The sequence below is a fragment of the Astyanax mexicanus genome, chromosome 6, assembly GCF_023375975.1.
Source record: "Astyanax mexicanus isolate ESR-SI-001 chromosome 6, AstMex3_surface, whole genome shotgun sequence".
Lineage (NCBI taxonomy): Eukaryota > Metazoa > Chordata > Actinopteri > Characiformes > Acestrorhamphidae > Astyanax > Astyanax mexicanus.
In genome coordinates, this window is record NC_064413.1 from 56555751 (window position 1) to 56572500 (window position 16750).

Genomic DNA, 16750 nt, shown 5'->3' on the forward strand with positions numbered 1-16750 from the left:
GGAACAGCAATGTTATTTTATTTACTATTCTGTTTATTGTTGATGTAAAAGTTGGGTTTGTGCTGCTGTGTGTTCATGTGTGTGTAATAAGTGGGGGTGTACGCTCGGCTCGGTGCCTGCATAGCTAATATAGGTAAGAACGTCTACAAAGTTTATAATAAACAGTTTTTAAATGTCTGCTTAGTTTTATACTGAAATATGTTCTTATGTCCTCAACTCAGAACTATATCAAATGTTTCAGTATTGCATACATACATTTTTATCGTATTAAACCCCAGTTATAAACTTTTAAAACATGCTCATAATCAAAAATTGTGTTGTATGAACCTGGCATAAGAATGCTTACGGAAAAAGCTGTATAGTTTAAGCAGTTAAAGTAATGCTGTTGTTTTTTTTCCTAATAAAGCACCAAAATCATGCTCACTGATTACGATACAACAAGATGTGTGTGTGTGTGTGTGTGTGTGTGTGTGTGTGTGTGTGTACTCACCTGCAGAGTGTTGTTCTGTATAGCGTGAGACACTTCGCTGGTCCAGTAAATAGAGGACGCACAGATAACCACCTGACCCGGCCACTGCAGCACCCACTTCTTCCTGGGGACCTAAAACACACCGTTCATTACTATCTTTACAATATCATTAATCATGTAGCATGTAATCATGATAAATGTATTTATCTGACCACAAGAAGGCGCCATTTCCTACTGTGTGTGTAGAGTGTGTGTACCTGGGGGTACTGCTCTACTCCCTGCTGTATCACATCTCTCACACTGCTGAGCATCATACCCTCCACCTGCAGCAACCACTTCTCCACCATACCCTGAAACACACACACACACACACACACACACACATAAATACACACACAATACACAAGCACAATACAATACACACACATTTCCCACACATTACACACATACACAAAACACACACAGTGTTCAGTGATCTCCTGCTAATGCTGCTTCAGCAGTGCTAGCCAGGGTTAGCAGCAGGCTACAGGCCAATAATACTCACCTCTGAACGGTGAAAGAGCTAGCACTTAGCGCTGTGGTTAGCGGCTAATGCTAATACTGCTCCAGTCTCGGTGCTGGAGAACTAAACTGAAACTCCTGTATAACTCTGTACTTCAGTGGAGTGTCTTTACTGCTCCTTAATACCTGACTGATAGAATTCATACATAAGGAGCACCGGATTATAAGGAGCTCTGATGATTTTGGGGAAAATTAAAGAGTTTTAAGTGCATCTTATAGTCTAAAAAATACAGTATATGTATTTGCCTTGGCTTTAGAGGGGTAGATGGTGTTGGTGAATGGGACGTTCTCTCCCTCGGAGCTGATCATGCCGGTGATCTCCAGCTCTGGGCTGAACTGAAGTTTAGCGATGCCCTCAAAACACTTCTTCAGGTGGGGCTGAACTCGTAGAGGATCCTTCGTCTCCGCCAGAATCTCCAACAGCTCCTCATTAGACAGAAAGAAAAACCTACAAACAGAACCTGATATTAATGTAGATTAATTACAGAGCAGTACGGGTACAACAGATTACAGTGCTGGTGATTCTGTATCTACTGTAACTGTAGATTAATTACAGAGCAGTACGGGTACAACAGATTACAGTGCTGGTGATTCTGTATCTACTGTAACTGTAGATTAATTACAGAGCAGTATGGGTACAACAGATTACAGTGCTGGTGATTCTGTATCTACTGTAACTGTAGATTAATTACATACAGAGCAGTATGGGTACAACAGATTACAGTGCTGGTGATTCTGTATCTACTGTAACTGTAGATTAATTACAGAGCAGTACAGGTACAACAGATTACAGTGCTGGTGATTCTGTATCTACTGTAACTGTAGATTAATTACAGAGCAGTACGGGTACAACAGATTACAGTGCTGGTGATTCTGTATCTACTGTAACTGTAGATTAATTACAGAGCAGTATGGGTACAACAGATTACATTGCTGGTGATTCTGTATCTACTGTAACTGTAGATTAATTACAGAGCAGTACGGGTACAACAGATTACAGTGATGGTGATTCTGTATCTACTGTAACTGTAGATTAATTACAGTGTGTGTGTGTGTGTGTTACCTGGGGAAGTAGAGTCTCTTTTTCTCCAGGTAGGTATTGAGTCCTCGCTGAATGTCCTCCAGGTAGTCGTTGGACTCCTGCAGTCGAGCCAGCATGTTCATCTGCCCAGTAGCTACCAGAACACGAGTATCCTTTAACTGGTACACACACACACACACACACAAACACACACATATATATATATATATATATATATATATATATATATATATATATATATATATATATATATATATATATACACTAATGTTAGCATTATATTCAAGCCTCTAGAAAAGTTGATTTTAACCAGAGCATGAATTATGGAAAAGACACACATATCTACCTATAACCCCTGCTATAGCTATATCTATATCTGTATCGGGTTCTTTAAGGGTTTCCCAATTCCCCATATAACTCTGTTCCAAAGAGAAGGGTTACAAAAGAGAAGTAGGGTTGGGCCTTGGTCTTCCTTTCCTGGGGCGGTCCTGATGAGTGCCATTTTCATTATAATGTTTTTGATGGTCTGTGCGACTGCACTTGTGGATCCTTTAAAAAAAGTTCTTCAAATTGTTCAGATTGACTGACGTTCATTGACAAAATCATTTTGTAAGTTTGTTTAACACTTTTATATTTATTAAATAATTCCATACGCTTTTGTATCATACCGTATTTTTAAGCGACACTAGTAAGGAACAGGGGTGTCATCATGTTTCCCTTCTAACGGGGAAGCTCTGAAAAGTTAAACAAGTGCTGGATGTTAATCTACACAGATTTCTCTCCTGAAAACTGTTTATTTGGGTGAGTAAAGCTCTTCCATTTATTTACAGTAAAATTAGATTTACAATATTTTATCACAGTTAGCAGCAGCACTTAGCGCTAATAATGCCGCTCGACAGCGTTACAATAAGGAACCCTGAGAGTTCTTGTAAACCAGGGCAATTTTAGCTAGCGGTTCATCCTACAGTATAGACTATAGACTACAGTATAATATACTCACCTTTGAATGGTAAAAGAGTTAGCACTTAGCTCTTCGGTTAGCAGTTTATTCTAATGCTGCTGCACCCAGTCTCAGTGCTGGAGAACTAAACTGAAACTCCTGTATAACTCTGTACTTCAGTGGAGTGACTTTACTGCTCCTTAATACCTGACTGATAGAATTCATACATAAGGAGCACCGGATTATAAGGAGCTCTGATGATTTAAGAGAAAAATAAAGGATTTAGTGCACTTATTGGTACACACATACACACACCGCTTCAGTGATGATGTCCTTCCAGTAGTTGTCCACGATCCCAAACTTGCGTCCTTCCTCAGGCATCTGGGCGACGATGTCGTCCGAGCTGAAGATGGGCTCTAGGTAGAGCCAGGTGGACTGACACGCCAACATCGCATCCAGAATATCCTGCATCATCAGCAGCTTCTCCTCCCACACCTGCAGAGATACAGAGACTCACTCTACACCTCCAGCAGTTTGGACTGTGTGTCTCTGCACTCTTCCTCCAGACTCTGCTCCCTTCATTTACTTTAAATGAAATGTAAAATGTACTGATGATCAGTGATGGTTTGGAGAGTCATGTCTGTCATCTGCTGGTGTTGATCCACTGTGTTTTATTATCGAGTCTAAAGTCAGTGCAGTTTTGTTTTCCCACAAAATCTTACAGCACTTCATGCTGAACCTCTGCTGATGCAGATTTCATTTTCCAGCAGGACTTGGCACACTGCCCACACTGCTAAAAGTACCAGTTGGCCTTAAATAATCTAATTTTCAAAGACACTGGGTTTTCATTGGCTGTAATTTATAATCATCAACAATAAAACATTTAAAATGACTAAAATAAAGCTTGTTTTTAGATGCACTACTATGTCTATTGTTATTTTGATCAGTTCTCTAATCCTCTAAATGATGATATTTTTATTTGGAATTTGGGAGAAATGTTGTCTGTAGTTTATAGAATAAAACAACAATGTTCATTTTACTCAAACATAAACCTATAAATAGCAAAATCAGAGAAACTGGTCATTTAGAAGCTCCTCTGGAGCTGTATATTGATATTAATGTATGTGTGTGTGCTTATTTTTGGATGTACACTGATTGGCTATTAGAGGTCTGGAGATTTTAGGTTTCCCAAAGACTAGAGCCAAACAGTTGGCCATATATTGTTCTATATCTGCAATAATTGGAAGTAGACATATTTGGAGAAAGAGATGTTTTGTGTATCCATAAAGGTATATGTAAATTACATAAAAAAAAAAAAAAACTTTTGGTACGTGTTTATTATGAACTGATGCTGCATGGTCATGTACTGCTGTTGGATGATGTATGCATTTAACAAGATTTGGGTCTTTTAATTCTATATTTTAAATTGTAGGCCTAAATAAATGTGTTAAATGTGTGTGTTTGTGTTTGTGTGTGTGTGTGTGTGTGTGTGGGTGTGTGTTACCTTGCACTCTGTCTCTATAGGTTTAATAAATGGAGATCCTCTCATGGTCTGAGTTTTAATGATGTGATCATCCAGCAGCACCTGAATATCATCCACTGCAGAGACAACACTCATCCCCTGCACACACACACACACACACGCAAACAAAATATTTTAGAATAGTTTATAAATGTCTGATTAGTTTTATACTGAAATATGTACTTATGTCCATAAACATAGAGTTATATTAAATGTTTCAGCACTAAAGACATCATTTTATCATTTTAAACTCCAGGTATAAACCTTTTAAACATGCTCAAACTTTATCTCCAGGATCAGCTCGCCAACCAATCAGCTTAAAGATTTTATATAACAGGGGGACAGGAAGTGCTCAGACTTTTCATAAACAGCTCTGGTAATGCAGGAGATGAGTTTTGGACACGTGATTCTCTCTCTTTCTCTATAATTCAATTGGCTGTGGGTAGCTGCAGCTCTTTACTCCCAGTCATTAACTGGGTCAGATATCTAGCATGCCAAATATTTGCTGGGCGGCTGCGACTGGTCGGCGGTCAGTAGTTTAAGCGCTGAGAGGTCCTTGATTTGCATCCCGCCCTTCAACAAAAAACTCTCAATGACTGAAAAACTGGGCTCAGAAAACCCTCAGAATTGGTGTCTCTGATGTTTAAGGTGCTGAACAGCAGAATCCACTTAAATAAGTACTTTTAAAATAAGGTTACTTCTTAAATTGTGAGGGAATTCATGTAGTATTTTAGTTTAGTTTTAGTTATGGAGAAACACTCTTTAATTAATGAGTTAACTAAATCTTTAGCACCTTTTTGAAGCTTTTGGGGAACTCACCCCAGGTTCGTTTAGCCCTAAAGTGCAAAAGAGGTTTATATATGTACACAGTTGATTAAAAAAAAGACACTGGGTGTGTACAGACAGTGTGTGTGTGTGTGTGTGTTACCGTGTCTCTGTGCTGTGTGAAGGTGAAGTGAAGTTCTGCCCACTCGTTCTTCATCTTCTCCAGAGCTTTCTCCAGAGAGTGCTCTTTACTGGCCGACGCTACAATCTCCTCCAACCTGGAGACACATAACACACACACACACACACACACACACACACAAAACATCATACACACAACACACACACACACACACACACACACACACACAAAACATCATACACACAACACACACATCACACACACACACACACTTGTGGTTTATGGCTGTGTGTATCATAACATCCAATCCAATCTCTAATTTCTTATATTTAAACTTACTTCTTATTTCTTTATCACATTAAAAGTATTATTTCATTAAAAGAGAGAAAGAGAGAGATAGAGAGAGAGAGGGAGAGTCAGAGAGAGAGAGAGAGAGAGAGAGAGTGTATCAGAATGAGAGAGAGATACTCTACACCTCTCTCGATCATCTCTGTAATCTCTCAGTTCTTACTGGTCTGTGAATTTGGAGAGTCCGAGCTCCACCATGTTCAGCAGAGACGTTTCTGCATCCGGCTTCACATCAAATCCCACAACACTGCTCATCTAAACACACACACACACACACACACACACGTTCCTGTTTGAACAAACTGAGCACGCTTTATTAAGAACTTTATTTATTAAGAATTAAGGCTGATACTGCTGGATGCATTTCAGATTTTAAAAGTTCCTTTCAAGAAATATAAGCATTAGATTAAAAAAATAGCGAGAGAGGGTGAGACTGTGTGAGAAGGATAGAGACAGAGTGAGAGCGCGAGAGAGAGAGAGAGAGAGAGAGAGGGAGGGAGAGACAGAGTGAGAGAGAAGGAGGGACAGAGCGAGAGAGGGAGAGAGAGAGAGAGAGAGGGAGAGAGAGAAAGAGGGAGAGAGAGAGGGAGGGAGAGAGAGTGAGAGAGGGAGAGACAGACTGAGAGAGGGAGAGACAGAGAGAGAGGGAGAGAGAGAAAGAGGGAGAGAGAGAGGGAGAGACAGAGTGAGAGAGGGAGAGACAGAACGAGTGAGAGAGAGACAGAGCCAGAGACCGCGTGAGTGAGAGACAGTGAGAGAGAGGGAGAGAGAGAAAGAGGGAGAGAGAGGGAGAGACAGACTGAGAGAGGGAGAGACAGAGTGAGAGAGGGAGAGACAGAGCGAGTGAGACAGAGACAGAGCCAGAGACCGCGCGAGTGAGAGACAGTGAGAGAGATTGTGTGTGTCACGACGCCTCGCTGTGTGCACTCTCTGCATCTGACCTCTCAATTTTAGACATTTTTGGTATTAAATTTCAATACCCAGCTCTACTCTTCTTATAACACACATAAAAACATATCAAAATTTCTTAAAATCTCAATATATCACCCAGCGCTACTCTGTAATGATGGAGCTCCATCCTGTAATGTAGGATGGGATCCACTGTAAAAGTTCTAAAATATTTAAGAGATATTATAAAGCGTGTGTAGAACCTTCTCCCAGTGGCGCTGCTTGATGCCGGGGCTGCAGATGGTGGTCAGTAAGGGCAGATGTTGTTTGAATTTGTTGATTTTAGAGCAGAACTTGTCGGCCACTCTCCGCGGGCCGGTCGGCTCAGAGAAACTCTTAGTGAGTTTATAGACGGTTCTCCACATGCTCCCCAACTCCTCAGATATCTGCACAGCATCCAGCTGGAGGAACGGTCCTGAGGAGAACACACACAGCTTGATATAGGGAGTATTAGTGTGTCTTTGCTATCGTAACGACGGGAAAAGTACACCTTAAGCAGCTCAAAATGTGCAAAAGTCATGTACTAATTCTCTTAATTAATCAATTAATGGGTGTGGTTAATTTTTGTGTGTTACCGTTCATCCAGGTGTGTGATTTGGTGTGGAAGCTGAGTGCTGTGTTCCACAGCTGGTCGTATGGTTGTTTCTGTAGGATCAGATCCTGCAGTAGAGGAACCTGAGTCTCCTCCTTCTCCAACTGAGCCTCTTCTTTATTAATGTACTGATCACACACACACACACACACACACACACACACACACACACATTTATCAGGACTGATGTATCAATTTTGTCAGTACTATGAAAACAATACATGACTGTACAAATACACACACACATACTAGGGGTGGGACAAAATATTGATATTGCAATATATCGTATTGTTTATATTTGTGATGGATTATGGACATGAATATTATAATAAAATACAGGCTGTCAGTGACCGACTGATTTAAAAAGCCCTCAGACTGTATATCTCCTCTCTGCACATTATTTAGGAGTATTTTATCTTCTTCAGGAACACAGATGCTGTGCAGTATTATAAAGAATTGTATTCTCATGTTGTGATATTGTTACTGTCAGATACCCTGTGATTACTACCCCTAACACAGGGGTTCTCAACCTTTTTCTACCTTACGGCCCACCTGTTTACAACTTGAAAGTGTCAAGGCCCCCAAAACGATGGAAATGATTGTTTTCTTTTGGAGCTGCAGTTTGTCGTGTTTACGTTGAAACTATTCCACTGGCTTTGCCACAAGTGTAGGTTGTTTGGTCTCGAGATGGCAAATAATGGCAATTATTTTAATAATAATATTAATAATAATAATATCAAAAAACAAAAAAAACAAGTATAATAAACTCTTGCTACCATAACTTTACCCTGAAACGGTGATTTAGGCTTTACAAATATAGTACATGAACTTTTTGCTGGAAACATGTTTTAATATTGTGCTTCTTTTGTCTTTTTCGTGACTTTATTTTATTTAAATAAAGCAACAGGTGTAGTCAATCGTAAGTTTAAGATTTTTAAATCAACCTCACTGTGATCTATAGTTCTATTAATCCGTTTTCAGCTTCTCCTCTGTGGTTGAAAGGCAGCTGTTCTGTGTGTGTGAACTTTTTGCCGGAGGGCGGGGCTGTGCTCATGCAGCGGCTCTCCCTGTTGAAATGAATAGGATGTGTTGTGCTGGTGGACGGGGAGAGGATGCGCTTTCTTGCGCGCCGCACTCACACTAAAATTTCATTTTAATTTTGAGACCCCTGATTTAAAGTGCTCACTACAGATAATTGTCTCCCCCTGAGGATGAGCCTGCGGACCCCTAGAGGGTCCGGTTGAGAAACCCTGTACTAACACACACACACACACACCTCCAGCTGTGTGAGGCTGTTGTCGAGTGTGGTTGTGAGCTCGTTCAGCTTCTCCACGTTGTTCTTCATCTCCTCCACACTCATCATCTCCTTCCTCTTAAACACCTCCAGCTCCGTACCCACAGTCTGCAGTGTGTTCTCCAGCTCCACTATCCTGTTATTATAGTATTATAATCATAATTATCTTAATATTAAACTGTAAAGAACAATGAAGAAACACATATTGAAACTGAAAGATTCTTCACAGACTATTTAGGTTTGTTTAACACTGTTTTTAAGTTACTACATGATTCCTTATGTGTTCCTTCATAATAAAAAATTAAAATATTGGAGATATATAGTTTTGGAGAGTGTTTAGGTCAGGGGTGGGTTTCCCGAAAGCTTTGTAACGCTAAGAACTTCGTTAACTCGTACTTAAGAATGATCGTTAATTAAAGAGTGTTTCCCAAACCCGTGCGTAACTAAAGTACTACGTAAACTCGATCGCAGATTAACGAGTGCTCTCACCCAGTCGTTATTCTTAACGAGCTTCTTTAGGGGATCTCGACTTGCAGTTCAGCAACTTAAACACATAATTTCCGTGTTTGAAGCAATTATATTATATTATTATTAATTATAATCAATAATTTTACTATATAATTATTAATATTATTATATTATATTATATTATATTATATTATATTACTATTAAGTATAATCAATTATATTACTATATAATTATTATTATATTATATAATTATTATATTATATTATATTATATTATATTATATTATTTTCCGTGTCTGCGGGTGCTCCGGTTTCCTCCCACAGTCCAAAGAAATTAGTTCAGGCTAATTAGATGTCGGATAAAAATTGCCCCTTAGGTGTGAGTGAATGTGTCTGTGTGTCTGTCTGTGTCTGTCTGCCCTGTGATGGATTGGCATCCTGTCCAGGGTGTATACTGCCTTCAGCCCGATGCCAGCTGGTATAGACTCCAGCCACCAAGCATCGACCCCCCCCCCCCCCCCCCCTTAACGGATAAATATAATATATTATATTACATTATATTATATTATATTATAATGCCAACTGTGGCTTGTAGTCTAACTGGCCAATCAAACCCACGAGTAAATTATTTAAATCCAGATTAGCGATAATAGAAGTCTTGACATTAATGCTGCAAGAAATGCAATCAGTCAATTCCTGCAGATGATGCTCACGGTCTAAGCAAAGCTGCAAAGTCACCAAGTGCGTTGATTCTGTAATCAGGCTGTTATGTGGCATACACACACTTATATACACTTCCCACAAGACCGGGAATTACAGCACAACATAATATATTCCCATGCTATTTGGAAAATCCCTGGTATCCGGTGTGGTGTCTTTAATGACACCTACACGTATTGTAAAGGGTATTGGTGAAAGTGCAGGTAATATTTAATATTATTCCTTAATCAGGTGCTTCTAACCAACATTGTGGCCGTTCATCTGGGCAAACTCTGGGGTGTGTCAGCTCACAAATATCAGTCAAAAGTTGGACACGTCTCATTCCATGTTTTTTTTTTTTACATTGTCGATTAATATTAAAACCATGAAAACTAATTGACGCAAATGGAATTAGTAAACAAAAAGGTGCATGGCCTTGACAATCCCCTGACATAAACCCAACTGAGATGGTGATTTAGGATGAGCTGGAGCTTCACAGTATAAAGTACAAAACATATTTCTGTTGGTTTAAAATGTAATATATATATATATATATATATATATATATATATATATATATATATATATATATATATATATATATATATATACACACAGGAACATATGTATTATTATATTATTTTTATAATATTAAACATTAGAATAATAATAAATTAATATTACTATCAATATTACTGTTAATAATATTAGTATAATATCTATTAATATCATATATATTAACAATAATAGTTTTAAAAATGTAAAAAATAAGTTTAATGTTTTAAAATAGATTAGATTTTCGAGTATTTATTTAGTCATATGTATCTTTAGGAGTATAATGTTGTTAATTACAACACATTTCTACGTTTTTAGGGTGTCATAGTGAATAAATACTGCATATTGCAGTGTTGAATCGATATTTGTGGATCGATTGAGCGCGCTGTTTCGGGGGAGGAGTCAACAAAGATGTTCTTTAACCTCGTTCGTTAATTTTCACGTTGCGAAGCTCTTTGGGAAACACTCGCAGAACTGGCTCGTTCTTTACACACGTCATTCGTTACTTCGTTCGTTATTCGCTAAGATTGATCGTTTTCGGGAAACCCACCCCTGATCTGGTATCAGTACCTGTTCAGCAGTCTCTCCTCAGCGTGCTCTCGCTCAGTTCCCAGTTTCCCTCTGCTGATCTCACACTCAGATACGATCTGTACCGGCCAGTGAAACACCCTGCTGTTCAGCTTAATATCCTCATCTACACACACACACACACACACACACACTTTATCTTTACCTGTTTACCCATTAAACCACCAGTAATGACTGTTTCATATGAAATAATCAGTTTTCCTTACAAATAATCCAAAATCTACCACAGATTACCCATTATGTCTAATATAAATCACTTTAATCCATTATGAACTGTTCAGTGCATAATATAAATGACTGAGTATCTAATAGACTGACTCTACTGTGAATTATTCAGAATCAGTATTAAATATTCAGTCTAATAAGACTCACTCAGATTTGCTGTTCATTTTTCAGTATCCACTGTAAATGATTCAGTATCTACTCTGAATCCTGTAGAATCAACAAATAACTATTCAGTTTCCAATTACTTCAATTATTCATTATCCACTATGAATTATTCAATATCTACTGTGCAATATTTAGAATCTATTACTTATTAGTAATAGATTCTTTTTAGAAACTTTTATTATTATAACTATTAACTATTATTAGAAAGTTTACTAAGCTCTTCTATAAATCCATTAGAATTTTTATTTTTTTTTCAGTATCCACTACTTATTCAAAATCTACTACAAACTATTGAAAATCTGTTATAATGTTTTCAGTATCTATTATTAATTATTCAGTTTCCATTGCAACAAATTCAGTATCCACTGTTAATTATTCAGTATCTGTTATAAATCATGTGGAATCCACTATAATCTATTTCTTTTCCACCATAAATTATTCATTATCTACTCTGGATTATTCAGAATCTACTATACACTATTGAATATCTAAACGTTTCAGTATGCGCTATGAATTGTTAAAATTCTACTACAAACTCTTGAACATTCGCTACAATTCTTTCAGTATCCAATATGAATTATTCAGCATCTACTCTGCATTACTCAGTATCCTTTATGCATTACTCAGTATAAATTCAACTAAGGTCTTCTATAAATAAATTTTCAGTATCCACTATGAATTATTCAAAATTTACTACAGATTATTCAGAGTCTACTATGAATTGTTAAAAATCTACTACAAACTATTAAACGTCTACTATAATTCTTTCAGTATCCGTTATGAATTATTCAGCATCTATTCTGCATTATTGAAGCATTATTTAGTATAAACTCTACTAAGCTGTTCCATAAACCTACTGGTAAATACTGAGTAACCGTTATAAATTATTTAGTATAAGATCTACTAAGCTCTACTATAAATGTACTGGTAAATGCTGAGTATCCGTTATGAATTCTTCAGTACCTGACAGGGTGGCGTAGTCCAGCAGGAAGCTGAGGCGGTGGGCGGCCTCCTGGACCTCGGTGCAGAGTCGGTGCACGGTGACGTCAGTGGTCTGTTTCAGGAACTGAGTGAGCTCCACCAGCTCCTCCGTGCTCCCCGGCACACTCGATACTGTATCTACAATCTGCTCGTACCGCCGACAGATACTGCACACACACACACACACACACACCAATGTGGGATGGTCAGTTACTGCACACTGCTTTGGGTCACTTCTTCACTGGCCAAGATCTTGAATCTCCTCTAGGTCACATTTTGTCCTTTTTGAGTTGTCCTGCCTCAGCTTTTCATAATCTTCAGCCCTGTTCAAAGCTTCTTACCAGTCCCAATTCCCACGACCGAGTCCCTATAGCCTAGATCAGGGGTCACTAATAGGTGGACTGCGGTCCGGGTCCAGACCCAAACGTTGTCCAATGCGGACCCAAACCGATAAACTACTGAAAAGGATGTAATTGTAATACGTGCTTTATTGCGGTGCAGTAAATCATAGACCAACAAAGATCAACAAAAGCTTTCTTCAGTCAATCAGATCTGTGCAGACGCAGCAAGGAAAAAATAAATAAATAAACACACCGCTCCTCACGCGGGATCGAACCCGTGTTGTCAGGGTCTCTGTCCCGCTGCTCCGGCTCGCGGTCATGAAAAAACGCCTTTATAAAGAGATAGGGAGCCCGAGAACTGGCGGGAAAACGAGAACGGGTGGAAAGTAAAGTCACGCCGAGCGCAACAGAGAGAGAGAGAGAGAGACAGGGGAGGGATGTAAACAAAAGCTCACCAGAGAGGAATTTATTATTATTATTATTATTATATATTTTTTTCATCATAGTTCAAACAACCTTACAGGATATAGCACTGAATCATAACACAAGTTAACAATCGGTCCGGACCTTGGCCTGTTGAAATTTTCTCTAACTGGACCATTCTGAATTCTAATTAAATACCCGTGGTCTAGATGGAAACAGGGGTCTGCGAGCACATAGTGGATTTTCCCCCACCTGTTTTTTCTTTATGGATTTAGATTTTTTTTAAGGAGTTAGACTTTGGTGATTTTGATGACATCACCTGTAATGCATCATTTGTCTTCACAGATGTCGTCACAGTTCGTGCTGAAGAATCTAGTATTCTTCAGTTTCCGCTGTGAACAAACGTTTTTTGGGTCCAGAACTTACTTTTTTTTTCAGGTTCAGGTTCCTGAACGGTGCCAGTTCAGGGTTGCTGTTGTTGTTGGTGGTAAAGGTTTAAAAAATGCATGTTCCTCTGATTTAGATAAAACTATTATATAAAATCAAGCCTTTAATGTAAACTGTGACTGAGTTTCTCCTGTAAATCTGTACAGAGCAGATTTTATAGAGATGTTCTGACCTCCTGTTGAGCTGCTGGTTCTCCAGCACCTCGTGGTTGATCAGGTGGTATCTGAGGTGTTGCGTGCGGTCGCACAGATCATCGTGAAGATCCACCGCCTCTAAACAGAGCAGAGAGAGCGGGACTGTGACCCGCAGAGATGAAATCTCCTCCCACACACTGTTTACTGCTTCTATCTTCTGCAGAGAGAAAAATACATTTATTACGTTTAATAATTCTATAAAAACACTATTTTCACTATTTTTATCATCATTCATTTCTGTAAACTGTTATTATTTCATCACGATAATGCATAGTAAACACATTACCTTTATAACCAATTTAAGGCATGTATGTAGTTGTTATAAATCATTAAACCGTAGTTAACAGCAGATGTTAATCAGCAAATTTCAGCACACTGAACAGCAGGCTAGTTTCATTGGTGTTTCATTTTTTTTTTATTCAGAAATGTGGTTTAGAGCTTAGATTGGGCATAAAATTATGAACCCGAGCCTGATTTAAACCCCACATTATTTTGCTATGTAGAGCCTTAAAACTGAGCTTTTTTAAACATTTTTGGGCTGTTTAAAAATAAGCAAACTCTGTTCAGAATGATGATAATAAACATTGCAACACTGAAGAAGCATAGACCTATTATTAAAGCCTAAACATCGTTAAATTAGGCTACAAGAATGATGTCTGAATGACTTTCCTCTAATCTAATATAATTTAACATGGTTTAAGAATAGAAAATAATTTCTAAACAAATGCATTTTTTTTATATTGAGCGAAAGTGCAAAATCACTAAAAACAAAAATAATGCTATACACTGCAAAATCATTAAATTGAACATAAAACACACCAACAAAAATAACATCATTTACAATAACTTTCCTCTAATCTTATCAAATTAACAATGTTAGAAATTAACATTTTAATATTTAGCATTTAGCCTACATCCAAAAACACACACAAAAAAACAGAATTAAGGCTATAATGCACTGCACATCAATCACAGGCCAGAGCTGTGTGATTATATCATTCTAACTTGAACAAATTTTATTTTAAACACAGTTTGATTTGTTACTATATTGTGATTATCACACCATAACTTTATATAAAATAAGAATAGCACTAAAATACACAGATCATTTTCTCGGGCAGAGAATTTCTAAACTCTAATGTGGTTGTGTTTTATGTGTGAGTTTAAGTGTGTGTTTAAGAGTGTGTGTGTGTGTTTAGTGTGTACCTTGGAAAGGGCCTGTAGAGAGTGCTTCTCCTGGAGAAAAGAGATGATCTCCTGTTTTCCTGAGTTATCCAGTAGATTGCTGTATTTCTTATACACCTCCAGATACCTAGTGCACACACAACACACCAACACACACACACAATAAACCACACACACACACACACCACACCACAAACACACAATAAACCATACACAGTACCTGGGCCTCTCTAGGTAAAGGTAAAATACCAAGGGGGAGGAGCTACAGACACTTTCAGCTGCAGTTTATTTTCTAGTGTGGCTAAGTGATTTTATTTATTTTAAAATTCATATTTATTTGAATACAAACCCTACAAACACCAATATACCCTAATATACCTGCTGCCTGAGAAGCGCGAGGGGCGGGGCGGGTGTAAACATGAGGTAACTGCATGGCCTCAACATGGCTGGGCACGTGCTCGTAAACACAGCAGCCTGTGTTTACAGCCTGTGGAAAGCTGTGCACCTCAGCTCAGCACAGCTGTGCACAGATATTTCCAGTTACAGCTGAAATCACACTTTTAATCCCAGAAAAAAAAACCTCTTACTTAACTTTTAAAACTTTTGTAGTTTTGCTGTTTTTCTTGGGGTCTGAGACTCTAAAGCACTGACTCTAAAGACTGGATCTCTGATAGGAGGCAGCACGCAGGTGGGGGCAGGGCTGGTGATGTCACAGGTCTGATCTACCTGTAAGGCAGGTGTGCTAAAGGTCCAGCTCACCTCTTTGGGCCGACGGTGTTCCTCTGATAGATCTCACTGGCTTGGTTGAGCAGATCCAACACAAACGGCTCATCAGTTCTGACTGAACGCAGGGTTAGATCCTTCTCCCGGAGCTCAGGAAACAGGTTACACTCCACCTACAGACAAATTTAAACTGTATACTGTATTTTCACAACTAAAATCCTTAAATTTTCCCCAGAAATCATCAGAGCTCCTTATAATCCGGTGCTCCTTATGTATGAATTCTATCAGTCAGGTATTAAGGAGCAGTAAAGTCACTCCACTGAAGTACAGAGTTATACAGGAGATTCAGTTTAGTTCTCCAGCACCAAGGCTAGAGTAGTATTAGCATTAGCCGCTAACCACATAGCTAAGCGCTAGCTCTTTAATCGTTTAGAGGTGAGTATAGCCGACTGTAGCCTGCTGCTAACTCCAGTTAGAACTGATGGAGCAATATTAGCATTAGCCGCTAACCACAGTGCTAAGCGCTAGCTCCTTCGCTGTTCAGAGGTGAGTATATCATAGACTATAGCATTCCCATTTTATTTTGTTAAAACAAGCTATGTGAGATGAACCACTAGCTAATATCACCCTGGCTTACCGGAACACTCAGGGTTCCTCAGTGTAGCGCTGTCAGGTTGCTATCATTAGCGGTTAGCTGCTAATGCTAATGCTTCAGCAATTTGGGAATCTTGGGAAGTTAATATAAATAAACAGAAGTGCTTTACTCACCCAAATAAACAGGTTTCAGGAGAGAAATCTGTGTAAATTAACATCCAGCGCTTGTTTGACATTGAAAATAATGCGCATTATTATATGCTGCGCCTTATAATGTGATAAATACAGTAACTGAATAAGGCATGAGGACGCAGCAGTGCGTCAGATTTCTGCTCCTTCACAGACTTACTCCCATTTACAGGCTTCTGCCCAAAAAACGTCTGAATTAGGCTTTTATTTGAAGCCTTTTTATACTGGTTTCATACCAGCTCTGACTCGCTTGAATATAAACCGAAATGTGGAACTAATTTGAAGGAGTGTACTTTTACTCAAGGAATAAGATTATGGAATAATTTAGAGAGTGATGTTAAAATGATAGA

The 16750-nt window shown here is 38.5% G+C and overlaps 1 protein-coding gene across 1 annotated transcript in view; it reads right to left on the minus strand.

Moving 5' to 3' along the window:
• The window catches only part of dnah3 (dynein axonemal heavy chain 3), an 80567-nt gene that overhangs the window by 45155 nt on the left and 18662 nt on the right, over positions 1-16750 (minus strand). Inside the window, exons 11-26 of the mRNA XM_049480297.1 lie at positions 15654-15790; positions 14916-15021; positions 13688-13866; positions 12287-12471; positions 10916-11039; positions 8606-8759; positions 7313-7457; positions 6941-7152; positions 5953-6044; positions 5463-5577; positions 4517-4633; positions 3328-3507; positions 2094-2230; positions 1277-1478; positions 727-819; positions 491-601 (exon numbers count right to left, since the gene is read on the minus strand). Coding sequence (XP_049336254.1) covers positions 491-601; positions 727-819; positions 1277-1478; positions 2094-2230; positions 3328-3507; positions 4517-4633; positions 5463-5577; positions 5953-6044; positions 6941-7152; positions 7313-7457; positions 8606-8759; positions 10916-11039; positions 12287-12471; positions 13688-13866; positions 14916-15021; positions 15654-15790 — 2289 coding nt within the window. The remainder of the gene's footprint in view (positions 1-490; positions 602-726; positions 820-1276; positions 1479-2093; positions 2231-3327; positions 3508-4516; positions 4634-5462; positions 5578-5952; positions 6045-6940; positions 7153-7312; positions 7458-8605; positions 8760-10915; positions 11040-12286; positions 12472-13687; positions 13867-14915; positions 15022-15653; positions 15791-16750) is intronic.